The sequence below is a fragment of the Hyperolius riggenbachi genome, chromosome 7, assembly GCF_040937935.1.
Source record: "Hyperolius riggenbachi isolate aHypRig1 chromosome 7, aHypRig1.pri, whole genome shotgun sequence".
NCBI classification, from domain to species: Eukaryota; Metazoa; Chordata; class Amphibia; order Anura; family Hyperoliidae; genus Hyperolius; species Hyperolius riggenbachi.
This window is the reverse complement of record NC_090652.1, coordinates 49,701,198-49,718,221: the sequence shown is the minus strand read 5'-3', so window position 1 is coordinate 49,718,221 and position 17,024 is coordinate 49,701,198. Positions and strand designations below refer to the sequence as shown.

At 50.2% G+C, this 17,024-nt stretch overlaps 1 protein-coding gene across 1 annotated transcript in view; it reads left to right on the top strand.

The window, feature by feature from the left end:
• The first annotated feature begins 463 nt into the window (after positions 1–463).
• The window catches only part of LOC137524306 (serine protease 27-like), a 30,676-nt gene continuing 14,115 nt past the window's right edge, over positions 464–17,024 (top strand). The window contains exon 1 of the mRNA XM_068244021.1: positions 464–533. Within this exon, the coding sequence (XP_068100122.1) occupies positions 472–533 (62 nt within the window). The 5' untranslated portion in view covers positions 464–471. The remainder of the gene's footprint in view (positions 534–17,024) is intronic.

The following is a 17,024-nucleotide window of genomic DNA, read 5'->3' as shown; positions in this document are numbered from 1 at the left end:
CTTAGCCTAGAGCACATAAGTACACTGGAGGAGCATTGAGACGTTCTGGTAGCCTGCATTAGTGTCACGGAACCGTTTGTATATTAGTAACAGCTGCTGGGTAAGAGGCGGAGAGAGGAAAGGAATGCCGTATAAAGGAATGAAAAAGTATGCCCAGTGTTACATCCTGATGAATCGCCTGTGAGGGGCGGGAAACGCGTCGATGGGTGGAGACTAGTGTGCCATGTATACGTCACATCCACGCTAACGGATGACACCGTCTCTGGAGCCCTAGATGCACCACTCCGGCGTGCCGCCATTGCAGATTGCGTCCTAGAGTCACGGAAGTATAGCCGTGACTGCCTTCCAGGCGCAGCACCAAGACACCGCTCTGGCGAGGTATCTACAACCCCTGCCGCTTGATGAGTAGAGTAGGGACTATCTGAGCACGCGTTTATCACCGCTTGGACGGCTGCACGGTCTTCTCACCATATGGGACACTGTCTAATACAATCACCAAGTGGGTACCAACACAGCATGCTGCAAGGGAGGTGGTAAGAGTGACTTTTTGATCAGAAGCACTTGTCTATCCCTGTGGAGATCACTGTGTATTCAAAACTAGTGAACATCGCTGCTGTGCAGGTGGACTCATTGCCCCCTATGATGGGGGGCATCAATACTCTGCATTAGAATTGAGCAACGCTTTGGAGTGTGTGGGTGCCATTGTATGGATGTGTGGATGGACGCATGATGCCGGCTTAGATTAGATAGGACGCTATCAAGACCAGAGCATCTCTTTTTGTGGCACTTAGACATACCACAAGTTTTTACTGGTTGTTTTATGAGGCTGATTTTTGCATGCAATCAAGCTATGGAATTAGTCAATTGTGTATTGGTATAATAAACTACTACTATCTGATTTATACATCTTGAACCCTAGCTAACCTTCTTCTTATGTCTGCACTAAGGAGATTTTCCCCTTAAGGACCAGATCAATTTTTACATTTGCGCTTTTTCCTTTCATTCTCCAATAACTTTATCACTACTTATCACAACAAAATGATCTATAGCTTGGGTTTTTTTTGCCACCAATTCTGCTTTTTTTGTGTGGTACATTTTGCTAAGAATTATTTTATTCTAAATGCATTTTAATGGTAATAGTAAGAAAAAAATGGAAAAAAATCATTATTTCTCAGTTTTCTGCCATTATAGATTAAAAATAATATATGCTGTTTTAATTAAAACTCATATATTTTATTTGCCCATTTGTCCTGGTCCTGGCTTTGCATCCGTGACTAACTACAAGCCCTTATTTGCAAAAATGATAGTAATATACCCTCATGACATGCACGTACATTTGAAAAGGGCTCCTGGAAAAAATGGCTAGCCCATATGCCAAATTTGTCTACAAAGAGCACCTGGTGTAGCCCGTATGACAAATTTGTCTACAAAGGGTGCCTGGTGGTGTAGGGAAAATGTCAAATTCGGCTACAAAGGGTGCCTGGTGTAGCCCATATGCTAAATTCGGCTAAAAAGGGTGCCTGGTGTAACCCATTTTTCCAAATTTGGCTACAAAGGGCACCCGGTGTAGTCCATATGCCAAATTTGGCTACAAAGGGTGCCTGGCGTAGCTGAAATGCTACTAAGCTAGCTTTAGATTATAAAAAAAGATGCTGTTATAGGCAAAAGTTGTTGGGCTATAAAAGGGCTCTAAATATAGATAAGAAAAGTGATTGCTATGACCTAACTTTTCCCTACTCTCACACAGAACCCTACCCTGGTGGTGCCTAGTGTTGGGCGAACATCTAGATGTTCGGGTTCGGGCCGAACAGGCCGAACATGGCCGCGATGTTCGGGTGTTCGACCCGAACTCCGAACATAATGGAAGTCAATGGGGACCCGAACTTTTGTGGTTTGTAAAGCCTCCTTACATGCTACATACCCCAAATTTGCAGGGTATGTGCACCTTGGGAGTGGGTACAAGAGGAAAAAAAAATTAGCAAAAAGAGCTTATAGTTTTTGAGAAAATCGATTTTAAAGTTTCAAAGGGAAAACTGTCTTTTAAATGCGGGAAATGTCTGTTTTCTTTGCACAGGTAACATGTTTTTTGTCGGCATGCAGTCATAAATGTAATACATATAAGAGGTTCCAGGAAAAGGGACCGGTAACGCTAACCCAGCAGCAGCACACGTGATGGAACAGGAGGAGGGTGGCGCAGGAGGAGAAGAAGGCCACGCTTTGTGAGACACAACAACCCCGGCCTTGCATGAGGGCAAGAAGCGTGCGGATAGCAGGCTTTGTACCGCCATGCAGTCATAAATGTAATAAAGATAAGTGGTTCAATAAACAGGGACCACGCGGCAACGCTAACCCAGCAGCAGCAGACGTGATGGAACAGGAGCAGGCGCAGGAGGAGAAGGCCACGCTTTGTGAGACACAACAACCCAGGCCTTGCATGAGGGCAAGAAGCGTGCGGATAGCAGGCTTTGTACCGCCATGCAGTCATAAATGTAATAAAGATAAGTGGTTCAATAAACAGGGACCACGCGGCAACGCTAACCCAGCAGCAGCAGACGTGATGGAACAGGAGCAGGCGCAGGAGGAGAAGGCCACGCTTTGTGAGACACAACAACCCAGGCCTTGCATGAGGGCAAGAAGCGTGCGGATAGCAGGCTTTGTACGGCCATGCAGTCATAAATGTAATAAAGATAAGTGGTTCAATAAACAGGGACCACGCGGCAACGCTAACCCAGCAGCAGCAGACGTGATGGAACAGGAGGAGGCGCAGGAGGAGAAGGCCACGCTTTGTGAGACACAACAACCCAGGCCTTGCATGAGGGCAAGAAGCGTGCGGATAGCATGCTTTGTACCGCCATGCAGTCATAAATGTAATAAAGATAAGTGGTTCAATAAACAGGGACCACGCGGCAACGCTAACCCAGCAGCAGCAGACGTGATGGAACAGGAGCAGGCGCAGGAGGAGAAGGCCACGCTTTGTGAGACACAACAACCCAGGCCTTGCATGTGGACAAAAAGCGTGCGGATATAGCAGCAATGCTTTTTGCCGCCATGCAGTCATAAATGTAATACAGATGAGAGGTTCAATAAACAGGGCCCGGAAACGCAACACCATCCCAGATGTTCATTGGTCATGTTACTTGGTTGGGGTCCTGGAGTGTTGCGTAGTCATTTCCAATCCAGGATTGATTCATTTTAATTTGAGTCAGACGGTCTGCATTGTCTGTAGAGAGGCGGATACGCCGATCTGTGACGATGCCTCCGGCAGCACTGAAACAGCGTTCCGACATAACGCTGGCTGCCGGGCAAGCCAGCACCTCTATTGCGTACATTGCCAGTTCGTGCCAGGTGTCTAGCTTCGATACCCAATAGTTGAAGGGTGCAGATGGATGGTTCGACACAGCTACGCCATCTGACATGTAGTCCTTGACCATCTTCTCCAGGCGATCGGTGTTGGAGGTGGATCTGCACGCTTGCTGTTCAGTGGGCTGCGGCTGCATGGGTGTCAGAAAATTTTCCCACTCCAAGGACACTGCCGATACCATTCCCTTTTGGGTACTAGCTGCGGCTTGCGTTGTTTGCTGCCCTCCTGGTCGTCCTGGGTTTGCGGAAGTCAGTCTGTCTGCGTACAACTGGCTAGAGGAGGGGGAGGATGTCAATCTCCTCTCTAAAGTCTCCACAAGGGCCTGCTGGTATTCTTCCATTTTGACCTGTCTGACTCTTTCTTCAAGCAGTTTTGGAACATTGTGTTTGTACCGTGGATCCAGAAGGGTATAAACCCAGTAATTGGTGTTGTCCAGAATGCGCACAATGCGTGGGTCACGTTCAATGCAGTCTAGCATGAATTGAGCCATGTGTGCCAGAGTCCTACCAGAATCCTCATCATCCTCTTGTGAGCGTTGTGATAGTTGTTGTGATGCATCATAGTCGTCACCTTCCTCCTGGTCTGCTTCTGCTGACCATTCGCGTTGAATTGTTGAAGTCCAACGTGCACCGCTCTGGCCCTCGTCAGTGGTGGCATGAAATTCCTGCTCCAACTCCAGCTGTTCCTCCTCCTCTTCTTCGTCATAGCTGCTGGGGCCAGCGTTCCCTGAGGCGGATGGCCTGATGTTGGTACCATCACGCTGATCGTTTTCTCCTTCAGATTCCCCCAGTTGCATCATGACAGCTGTTTCCTTGATTTTTAACATCGACCTCTTCAGTAAACACAGCAGTGGTATGGTAATGCTGACTGAAGAGTTGTCACTGCTCACAAGCAACGTGGATTGCTCAAAATTTTGGAGGACTTGGCAGAGGTCCAACATGTTGGCCCAATCGGATCCACAGAAGCTTGGCAGCTGGCCGGATGCGCCTCGGTACTGCGCCGTCATGTACTGGACCACTGCACTCTTCTGCTCGCAAAAGCGGGCTAGCATGTGCAGCGTAGAATTCCAGCGCGTAGGGACATCACACAGCAAGCGATGGTGGGGGAGATTGAAGCGCTCCTGCATCTTGGCGAGTGCCCCCGAAGCAGTACTGGAATTTCTACAATGTTTGGACACTCGACGCACCTTCAACAGCAGATCGGGCACGCCTGGGTATGTCCTCAGGAACCGCTGAACTACTAGGTTCATCACGTGCGCCAGGCAAGGGATGTGTGTCAGCTTAGCCAACCTTAAAGCGCGAATGAGATTACTCCCATTATCACACACAACCATGCCCGGTTTCAGGTCCAGCGGTGCCAGCCACAAATCCGTCTGTTCCTTTATTCCCCTCCAAATTTCCTCCCCTGTGTGCTGCTTATCCCCAAGGCAGATTAGCTTCAGCAACGCTTGCTGACGCATGCCAACAGCTGTGCTGCACTGCTTCCACGATCCTACTGCTGCTGGGTTAGCGTTTCCGGATGAGGTACAGCTTTGAGATGCGTTGGAGGAGAAGGAGTCAGAGAGGTAGGTGCTGCTGTTATCCAGTGGGAGGGACGGCGGTGCAGCTGTTTGTGGCGTGGGCAACACCCGTGCCGTAGCAGGTGAGGAATCGCTGCCAGGCTCCACAAGGTTCACCCAGTGCGCGGTAAGGGAGATGTATCGACCCTGGCCGAACGCACTCGTCCAGGTGTCAGTGGTGAGGTGAACCTTGCAGGCAACGGCATTCTTCAAGCTTCGGGTTATTTTGCTGACCACGTGCTCATGCAACTCAGGCACTGCAGAGCGTGCAAAGTGGTAGCGGCTGGGAACCACGTAACGTGGGATGGCCACTGACATCATGCCCTTGAAGCTGTTTGTCTCCACCAATCGATATGGCAGCATTTCGCAGGCCAGAAGCTTGGCTATGCTGGCTGTTACTGCCACGGCCCGGGGGTCATTTGCTGGCAATTTCCTCTTGCGCTCAAACATCTCCGACACAGACAACTGAACCGTAGCGCTGCACACGGAAGGGCTGTTGGTTGTTGTGTTTGATGAACACTGGGAGACCTCAAGAGCACTACTCCGGAAAGTGACAGTGTCAGCGTCGTCTGATGTTTGTGAATGTTGTGAACCACGCAATGGCTGGGCTACTGCTGCTGCTGAGGCGGGTCTGGTGAACCCAAGGGAGGCAGTGTTGTTTCTGGTACCCTGTCCTGACGCGTTTGCCCAAAGAGTGGGATGTTTGGATAGCATGTGACGGCTCATGCTGGTGGTGGAGAGGTTGTTAATATTTTTCCCCCTGCTCAGGCGGGTCTTGCACACCTTGCAAATCGCCATGGTAACATCCTCAGTGCAGTCTTCAAAGAAAGCCCAGACTTTGGAGCACCTGCCTCCTTGCTGGCGATTTCTGTTTGCTCCTCTTTTGCCTCTCACTTGAACTTCCACGCTTGTGGTGCCTGAAATTGCGCGCCGCCTACCTTGTGGCACAAGGCGAACTCGTGCAGCAGTGTGTTCTTCAACAGACTCATCTGTGCTGCTGCTACGACGGCGATGTTCTCGTTCACAAACAAAATCTGGGTCTCTGTCCACATTGTCCATACCCTCCTCTTCCATCTCCTCAAACTCGTCATATGTCATTGTGGGCCACCGCCGTGGAGTAGAGCTCCCCACAACAACCTCTGCGCAGCACACTCCAACGTCGTCTTCCAGATCTTGTCGGCCGACCTCCTGCAATTGCAACCCCTCCTGCCCAAATTGCTCTGGGATTTGGGTTTCCGAGTCCTCTTCGGACTCGCCTCGTATTTCAGTGCGCGGTACATTTCCCACAGTTAACGGTTGTGAATCCAGGCACAACATTTCTGGCTGTTCCTCCATTGACCTTTGAAAGGTGGAAGTTTGTTGGGCTGGGAATAGCTCCTGCGAATACCCCATTGTGTCCTGAGGTAATTCATCGGACTGGTTATCTGGCAGTTGTGTGCGTGGTGTCGCTGCCGGTTGTGTCAGCTTTGTGCCCACTGGCTCCTTGTAACTGGCTGAGGACTCGGACCTCGTGCGTGATGTGCTGGTGCTGCTTAACCCACTGCTGGACGCTTGAGAGGTCATCCAAGTAATTATCTGGTCCTGTTCTTTTGGATTTGTGAGGGTTGTTGTCCTGGACAACATGGGTGGTATTGAGTGGGTTTTCTTGGGTGCTCCCCTGTGGCCTGTACGTGAACCGTCAGGGGAAACACCTCTTCCCTTGCCCCTCCCTCTTTCACCGGATTTCTTCCTCATTTCACTTATCCTTACAGTACACGCTGACTGGCAGCAGTACAGTGGCAGTACAGAAATGCTATACAGTACCACTATTCCCAGCAGCGACACAGAGCACAATGCTATACAGTGACGGGTGAGCGGTGTACCACTATTCCCAGCAGACACAGAACAGTGAACAGAATGCTATATAGTGTGGCTGAGCGAGCGGTGTACCACTATTCCCAGCAGACACAGAACAGTGAACAGAATGCTATATAGTGTGGCTGAACGAGCGGTGTACTACTGTTCCCAGCAGACACAGAACAGTACACAGAATGCTATATAGTGTGGCTGAACGAGCGGTGTACTACTGTTCCCAGCAGACACAGAACAGTACACAGAATGCTATATAGTGTGGCTGAACGAGCGGTGTACTACTGTTCCCAGCAGACACAGAACAGTGAACAGAATGCTATATAGTGTGGCTGAGCGAGCGGTGTACCACTATTCCCAGCAGACACAGAACAGTGAACAGAATGCTATATAGTGTGGCTGAGCGAGCGGTGTACCACTATTCCCAGCAGACACAGAACAGTAAACAGAATGCTATATAGTGTGGCTGAGCGAGCGGTGTACCACTATTCCCAGCAGACACAGAACAGTGAACAGAATGCTATATAGTGTGGCTGAGCGAGCGGTGTACCACTATTCCCAGCAGACACAGAACAGTGAACAGAATGCTATATAGTGTGGCTGAGCGAGCGGTGTACCACTATTCCCAGCAGACACAGAACAGTGAACAGAATGCTATATAGTGTGGCTGAGCGAGCGGTGTACCACTATTCCCAGCAGACACAGAACAGTGAACAGAATGCTATATAGTGTGGCTGAGCGAGCGGTGTACTACTGTTCCCAGCAGACACAGAACAGTACACAGAATGCTATATAGTGTGGCTGAACGAGCGGTGTACTACTGTTCCCAGCAGACACAGAACAGTACACAGAATGCTATATAGTGTGGCTGAACGAGCGGTGTACCACTATTCCAAGCAGACACAGAACAGTGAACAGAATGCTATATAGTGTGGCTGAGCGAGCGGTGTACCACTATTCCCAGCAGACACAGAGTGGCAGTAAACAGAATGCTATATAGTGTGGCTGAGCGAGGTACACAGAGTGGCAGTAAACAGAATGCTATATAGTGTGGCTGTGCAAGCGGTGTACTACTATTCCCAGCAGACACAGAGTGGCAGTAAACAGAATGCTATATAGTGTGGCTGAGCGAGGTACACAGAGTGGCAGTAAACAGAATGCTGAGCGAGCGGTGTACTACTATTCCCAGCAGCGACACACAATGACTGGGGGGGACCCTGGCTAGCGTGGCTGGAGCGCGAACTACCCTGCCTGCCTACCCAAAGCTAAACCCACAGACAAATGGCGGAGATATGACGTGGTTCGGGTATTTATTTACCCGAACCACGTGACAGTTCGGCCAATCAGAGCGCGTTCGGGTCCGAACCACGTGACCCGTTCGGCCAATCACAGCGCTAGCCGAACGTTCGGGGAACGTTCGGCCATGCGCTCTTAGTTCGGCCATATGGCCGAACGGTTTGGCCGAGCACCGTCAGGTGTTCGGCCGAACTCGAACATCACCCGAACAGGGTGATGTTCTGCAGAACCCGAACAGTGGCGAACACTGTTCGCCCAACACTAGTGGTGCCTAAACATAAGGCCCCCCCTTGTAGTGCCTAACCCTAACTCCTCCTTGGTGGTGCCTAACCCTAACCCTTCTTTGGTGGTGCCTAACCCTAACCCCTACCCCTGGTAATGCTTAACCATAACCCCTCTTTGGTGGTGCCTAACCCTAAGACGGCCCCTGGTGATTACTATGACCTAACTTCTCCCTACTCTCACACAGAACCCTCCCCTAACCCTAACCCCCCCTGGTGGTGCCTAACACTAAGACTCCCCTGCTGGCTCCTAACCCTAAACCCCTTGGTGGTGCCTAATCCCTCCCTGGTGATGTCCAACCCTAAGACACCCCTGGTGGTGCCTGACCCTAAGACCCCACTGGTTGTTACCATGACCTAACTTCTCCCTACTCTCACACAGAACCCTCCCCTGGTGGTGTCTAACCTCCCCTGGTGTTGCCTAACCCTAAGACCCCCCTTGTGGAGCCTAAACCTAAGACCACTCTAGTGGTACCTAACCCTAAGACCCCCCACTTGTTATGCCTGATCCTAACCCCCCCCCCCCCCCCCTTGTACACCCAAATAAAAAATCTGCACTTTTGTAGCAGAATCAAAAACCTTGTAGCCAAAAACCTTTTAGCCGAATCAAAAATATGGGCTACAAAGAGGTGCCCTTTTGTAGGCAAACCGAAAACCTTGTAGCCGGAAAAAAAATTCGGGAGCCATTTTCACCACCTTGTAGCCCATAGCTGAAGAAATATTATTGAAGTCTATGGAGGCACCCTTTTAACACAGATGGCTGAGGAGCCCTTTTCAACTGATTCCATATACCCTCATGACATACAATAGTTAAAGTGGACCCAAACTAAAAATACAAGATTTCAGAAATAAAATCTATTTTCTAAATTATAATAATAAATAGCAGCCTTTTTTCAGCTGCATGATAACAAATATAAAATATTTTACATTTAATGGAGAAACCCCTCCCTTCCTTTCATATTGCCAGGACAGAATCCGGCAGACTGGTGGAGTAGGTGGTGTCTGGCAAAGGAGGAATTGCTAATGGCTGCCCCCAGTATAACCCTAGTTATAAAAGAGAAGGGTGAAAAGCATGCACTGAAATGCTCATAGGCTTGAAGGAGTGTTTATTATTTATCTTTGTATGTGTCAGAGTGGTGCAACTAAATATTTTGAATTAAAAAAATGTTTGGTTTGGGTCCGCTTTAAGTCCCCAAGGTAACTATTTATGTCATTTTTTTTTTTTATAAAAGCGTTTTATTTCTGTAACTGTGGGAGGGGAGGTAAGGGGTTAATTAATGGGATATTGCATATATATTTATTTAATAGGATGTATTTAGTTGTAAGTTTCCTATTTGGCCACTTTATTCCTAGTGTTTACTGTTTACTGCATACACGCATTACATGAAGTAACAAGTGTATGCTTTACTTTCACTTTCATCTCATCTCCAGTGGTGCTCAGCAGAGCTCGAATATTCGAGTAGCTCGAATATTCGAGCTCTTTTCCAGCTATTCGAGCTCGGTATTCGAGCTCCGAATAGCTGTAGCTATTTGAATGGGCTATTCGCGTACACTCGAATAGCCCATTCACTATTCGAGCTATTCGAGCAAACGGCGCTATTCGAGCTCGGTACCGAGCTCGAATAGCGTCATAGCCCAGATTGATGTCCTTAGAGCCAATCAGAGGGCTCCCAGGCCCTCTGACGGCAGCCAATCACAGAGGGGGACCCTGGCCAGCCCCTACCCTATAAATAGCGGCCGCCATGTTACGTTTCTCCGTCCTTGCCTGAGACTTGCATAGAGAGAGAGTTGCTCCTTTGTGCTTTGGCTTAGCAAGAGCTTTATTGTGGTCATTTACCTAGCGTTTTTGCTCACATACACCTCCTATACACACCTATATTGTTGTTAGTTAGTTGGACATTGTATTTTAGTTAGTAGCTTTTGTGTTACATAGAGACAGGCCAGCTGCTGCAGGCTTACAGCTTTAGGCCTCAGGGCCTTGCCTGTGTGGGCAGCTGTCCTCTGTTTATTTCTCTCTATTCTATACCAGTATTTCTGCTGTCCTTTACTACTGATTGTATTAGTATTGTAGTTATATACTGTAACTGTACTAGGACACTCACTGTCACTGTTCATAGGCTACTAGCTGCTCCTGCGTGTGTGCACTCACTTTCTGTGTACACACTACACACACTCTATTTCCTTCTGATAACTGATTGATTATTGTAATTGAATATTGTAATTAGTTAGTTGTACTTACTGTTACTACTTACTGTACTAGGAGTCTAGGACACTCAGTCACTGTTCATAGGCTACTAGCTCCTGCGTGTGTGCACTCACTGTCTGTGTACACACTACACACACTCTATTTCCTTCTGCTAACTGATTGATTATTGTAATTAGTTAGTTGTTTGTACTTACTGTTACTACTTACTCTTACTGTACTAGGAGTCTAGGACACTCAGTCACTGTTCATAGGCTACTAGCTCCTGCGTGTGTGCACTCACTGTCTGTGTACACACTACACACACTCTATTTCCTTCTGATAACTGATTGATTATTGTAATTAGTTAGTTGTACTTACTGTTACTACTTACTGTACTAGGAGTCTAGGACACTCAGTCACTGTTCATAGGCTACTAGCTCCTGCGTGTGTGCACTCACTGTCTGTGTACACACTACACACACTCTATTTCCTTCTGATAACTGATTGATTATTGTAATTAGTTAGTTGTTTGTACTTACTGTTACTACTTACTCTTACTGTACTAGGAGTCTAGGACACTCAGTCACTGTTCATAGGCTACTAGCTCCTGCGTGTGTGCACTCACTGTCTGTGTACACACACTACACACACTCTATTTCCTTCTGATAACTGATTGCTTATTGTAATTAGTTAGTTGTACTTACTGTTACTACTTACTCTTACTGTACTAGGAGTCTAGGACACTCAGTCACTGTTCATAGGCTACTAGCTCCTGCGTGTGTGCACTCACTGTCTGTGTACACACACTACACACACCTATTTCCTTCTGATAACTGATTGCTTATTGTAATTAGTTGTTTGTACTTACTGTTACTACTTACTCTTACTGTACTAGGAGTCTAGGACACTCAGTCACTGTTCATAGTCTACTAGCTCCTGCGTGTGTGCACTCACTGTCTGTGTACACACACTACACACACTCTATTTCCTTCTGATAACTGATTGCTTATTGTAATTAGTTAGTTGTACTTACTGTTACTACTTACTCTTACTGTACTAGGAGTCTAGGACACTCAGTCACTGTTCATAGTCTACTAGCTCCTGCGTGTGTGCACTCACTGTCTGTGTACACACACTACACACACTCTATTTCCTTCTGATAACTGATTGATTATTGTAATTAGTTAGTTGTACTTACTGTTACTACTTACTCTTACTGTACTAGGAGTCTAGGACACTCAGTCACTGTTCATAGGCTACTAGCTCCTGCGTGTGTGCACTCACTGTCTGTGTACACACACTACACACACTCTATTTCCTTCTGATAACTGATTGATTATTGTAATTAGTTAGTTGTACTTACTGACTGTTACTACTTACTTACTTACTGTACTAGGGACACTCACTCAGTCACTGTTCATAGGCTAGCTCCTGCGCGTGTTTGCGCGTGCGTGCACTCACTGTCTGTAGTGTACACACACTAAATTTACTTGTGATTACTATATGTAGGTAGAAAAAAAACAAAGTCTTGTAATTACTTATTTACTTGTTAAATTAATTAAATTAATTAATCTCCTTTTGATTACTACTGATTATTGTAACTGCTAGTTGTACTTCCTGACTGTTACTACTTACTTACTGTACTAGGGACACTCACTCAGTCACCTCACCCACCAACCCACTCCATTAAAGTACCCCACTTTTCACCCGCCCTTTTAAAAAACTTTTGTCTATACGCCCAAAACATCGAAGATGTCTGGAAGTGGCAGCCAGCGCGGTTTGGGCAAGGGGAAGGGCAGCAAGGGAATCAGGAGGAGAGGGAGCAGCATTGTGGCAGGCCGCGGCCGCGCCACCATGCACAGTTCCGCAGCAGCAGCAGCAGCGTCAGTGGCTAACATTCCTCCCATAGCCACTGGCCGTGGACGCCTTGGGCGCCGCCCAGCAGGAGCATCTGCAACTCACGCTGCAGAGACACAGCAGCAGCAGCGTGTAGCACCTGCTCCGATTTTCCTCCAGCCGGGTCGGAAACGTCCCATTGAGGAAAAGCATGCAGACACTGTGGTGCAACTCATGACGGAGGATGAGCAGCCCGCCATCAGCTCTGCATCCGAGGCCTCCACCCTCACCACCACCACCACCCCTGTTTGCAGCAGCCGCCCAGCAGGGTCTGGGGAGGAGGCCAGTTCACCGTCACAAGTTGGCGACCTGTCACTCAGCAGTATTTTTACCCCAGGCACCATCAGGGTATTGTCTGCTGTTGTTGGCGATTTTGAGGAGGAGATGCTGATGGGCACTTTGGGGGATGAGGGATTGGACAGCAAGACTGTGGCGACAGTCAAGCAGCCCATCCATGCATCAGGAGAGGAGTTTGGGGGGTCATCATCCCAGCAGGACATGTTTCAGGAGGGGGAGGATGATGATGACCCGGTGACAGACAGAGACTGGGTGCCACCACCTCCAGGGGATGTCGTCCTCAGCAGCTCTGAGGAGGAGGAGGAGGATGCTCTTGTGGGCCTTGCAAGGAGGCGCATCATTGCAAGCATTGGCAGCAGTAGGCAGGTCCCACAGCCTGCTGGTGTCTCAGGCTCAGCAGCAGCAGCAGCAGCATCTGCCAGTACCACCACCAGCCGCACCCAAGCCCCCCCCCCCCAACCACCACAGGGAGACAGGCAGCAGCGCTTCCATGCCGTAGGGGGATGTTTCTGTCACCAATCTGGCGATATTTCACCATGCCCACTGTGTACAGCAAGTACGCCACTTGCAACCACTGTCAGCGGAAGTTGAGCAGAGGTGCAGACCCCTTAAAGTTCAGCACCAGCTCGCTCATCAACCACCTTGCTGCGAAACATTTCCACCAGCATGAGGAGTTCCAGAGGCTGAAGGCATCTGGTGCTGGCAGTGGCACCACACCCATCATTGCACAGCCTTCAGCAGCAGCAGCAACAGCAGCCACCCGCCCTCCTGCTCCTCCAGCAGCACCAGCAGGAGTGCGGAAACGCACTGCTCCTCCCCCCTCTGCAACTCCTGCCGCCGACACTGAGGCCTGTTCTGGCAGCCAGTCCTCAGTGGCCTCCTCCTCTGTGTCTGCTGATTCCCGTGCCAGCAAAAGGCCACGCCAGAGCCTTTTGAGCGAGTCCTTCCAGGGGGTGGTTAGGGCTCTGCCTCCCAGCAGCCGTCGCGTGCGGCAGCTGAACGGCTTGCTGGCACGGGCCATGTGCTCCCAACTCCTGCCATACACGCTCGTGCAGGAGGGGAGCGACATTTGTGCGCTGCTTGCTTGCGCAGCCCCAGACTGGCAGCTCCCCAGCAGACACTTTTTCTCCCGCAAGGCCATTCCTGCACTGCACCGCTTTGTGATGGCCAATGTGGAGCGAGGGCTGGAGCACGCGGTTGGTGAAAGGGTCCACGTCACCATGGACTCCTGGAGCAGTCGCTTCGGGACAGGCCACTACCTGTCCTTCACTGTCCACTGGGTCAGCTTGGTGGAAGGGGGTGAGGATGGGAGAGCAGCAGCGGGCACAGCAGCAGCAGCAACACAGTAGGTGGTGCCACCCCGCAGGGTCAGGGGAACTGCAGCAGGTTCCTCCGATCCTCTGCCATCCTCCGGCACACCTGGCCAAACCCCCCGCCTCAGCAGCAGCGTGAAGGCCCGCCACTGCCAAGCGCTGCTGCACTTGGTCAGCCTTGGGAAGACCAAGCTGACGGCAACCCATGTGTTGGCCAAACTCCAGGAGCAGGAGAGGATTTGGCTGACCCCCAGAGGCCTCAGAGTCGGAGAGGTGGTGGCCGACAATGGGGCCAATCTGGTTGCCGCAATAGACAGGGGAAACCTGTCCCACATCCCCTGTCTTGCCCACGTGCTGAACCTGGTAGTGCAGAAGTTCTTGCGCACCTACCAGGGGATGGGCGAACTGCTGGAAACGGCAAGGAACGTTGTGCGTCACTTCCGGCGCTCGGCTGCAGCCTGTGCGAGCCTGGAAGACGTGCAAAAGGAGCTGGATCTGCCACGCCATCGGCTGATCCTTGACGTTCCGACTCGCTGGAACTCCACCCTGGCGATGTTGGAGCGTCTGGTTGAACAGAAGCACGCTGTCAACCAGTACCTTGCCCTGGCCACTGTTTCTGCCGCTCAGAGAAGGGACAAGACCAGCAACATCCCGTCCATCGTCCCCGATGATGACTGGAGGCACATGCAGCAGGTGTGCTTAGTGCTGGCTCCCTTTCTGCAGGCCACTAACATGGTGAGCAGGGACCATGCTATGGTCTGCGAGTGGGTGCCCCTGGTTTGTCTGCTGAACAGGGCCCTCGATGCTTTGCTGGAACAGGGAGCGGCAGCCTTGGACCAGCAGGAGCGGCAAGCAGCTGCACAGTCCACCTCTGAGGAGGAGGAGGAGGAGGACTTGGTGGAGGTCCCTGACCTTGCTGCTGATGAGGGGGAGCAGCACAGTGCAGCTGAGTTGGTGCGGGGGTGGAGAGAGGATGAGGCTGACGAGGCAGAGGAGGAGGATGAGGACAGCAGCACTGCCGTCGATGTGCCAGCAGACGTGGCCCGCCTCTTCCCAATGGCAGCGCACATGCTGACGTGCCTGCGCAGAGACCCCAGGGTGATCCAGATGAAGCAGAGGGAGGACATCTGGATCAGCATGATGTTGGACCCACGCCTCAAGGGGAAGTTGAGCCAGTTCCTGCCGCCTGCAGGAGGAGACCCAGGGCAACAAATAAGGAGCTTGCAGCAGGCCCTTGTTGAGCGCTTGGAGGAAGCCTTCCCCCAGCCTTCCACCCCCACTGTCCAGCAGCCAGCACAGAGGCAGCAGCAGGTGCCTGCATCCAGCAGCAAGCGCCCCACAGACCTGCTGTCTCTCAGCCACGAGCTCTACAGGACTGTAGAGGCTTCGGCAGCAGTGACTAGAGAGGAGGTGCATGCAGCAGCATCCTCCACCGGTCACAGCCAGCGCCTGACCCGCATGGTGGCTGACTACATGGGGTCCTACAGCGGGCTTGACAGCGATGCCCCTGTTGATCCCATGGAGTATTGGGTCAAGCGCCTGGAGATCTGGAGCGAGCTGGCGCAGTACGCCCTGGAAGTGCTGTCCTGCCCCCCTTCCAGCGTGCTGTCCGAGCGCTGCTTCAGTGCAGCTGGTGGTGTGGTCACCGAGAAACGCTCACGTCTGTCTCACAAGTCTGTGGACAGACTGACGTTTCTCAAGATGAACCAGGCGTGGGTGGAAGGCGAGTTCCTGGCCCCTGTTGTCGGCGAGTGGGGGACATGAACTGGCTAAGAACCATCGTTAATGTGCCTTACCACCCTTTACCACCTCCTGGCTCCTGCTCACTAAGCCAGCCTGGTTCACTTTGACTATTACGTCGCCTGCAGCCACACATTTTACACCTACAGTGGGCTGCTGTGTACTGCCCTTCTGCTGTCTGTCTGTGTTTCCCACTGCCAGGGTACACAGATTTACCTTCTGCTGCCACTCTGCCACCAGCTATTACGTCAAAAAATAGCTATATCTGTGTAATTGGTTGTAAAACCAAAACTACAAAACCATAAAAAAAAAAAAAAAGGTTTAATTTTTCTGAGGTGCCCGGGTTGAAAACTGTGTTGTCCCAGTTGTGTATTGGACACAATGTGGGCTACACGACCGCTGTCTGGGACCTCCTGCCTGCTGTGTTTATTTACAGCCCTGGTATCACCGCTAGGTACCAGGGCTATTATGTCACGCTGCCTGCCTGCTGCCACACTCACACTACTCCTCCATTCCTCCTGCTGATGCTGCTGTCTGTCTGTGTTTCCCACTGCCAGGGTACACAGAATTAGCTTCTGCTGCCACTCTGCCACCAGCTATTACGTCAAACAATAGCTGCTCACATTACTCCTCCATTCCTACTGCTGCTGCTGCTGCTGTCTGTCTGTCTGTGTTTCCCAACGCCAGGGTACACAGATTTACCTTCTGCTGCCACTCTGCCACCAGCTATTACGTCAAAAAATAGCTATTAGGGATGGTCGGAATGCCAAATTCCGATTCCGCGGTAATTCCGCATTCCGTCATGTACCGATTACCGATTCCGCATTCCGCTACCAATTTCCGCATTCCAAGGCGGAATTTCCGCCGGAAATCGCGGAAATTCCGCCCGACTTTAACATCGATTTTCACAAAAACTATAAGGTCTTTTTGAAAACTTTTTTTTGCATCTTGCTCAGAAGGTTCTGTTTAATAAACCCTGCAAATTTGGTGTTTCTAGGACTCACGGGGGCTTTGCTATTAACTTCTAAAGTCGGTGGATTTTTACTGTAATGTAAAATGCAGAAAATAGACAGATGCAGATTTTCTGCATTTTACATTACAGTAAAAATCCGCCGACTTTAGCGGTTAATAGAAAAGCTCCCTTAAGTCCTAGAAACACCAAATTTTTAGCATTTATTAAACTGAATCTTGTGAACAAGATGCAAAAAAAAGTTTTCAAAAAGACCTTATAGTTTTTGAGAAAATCGAT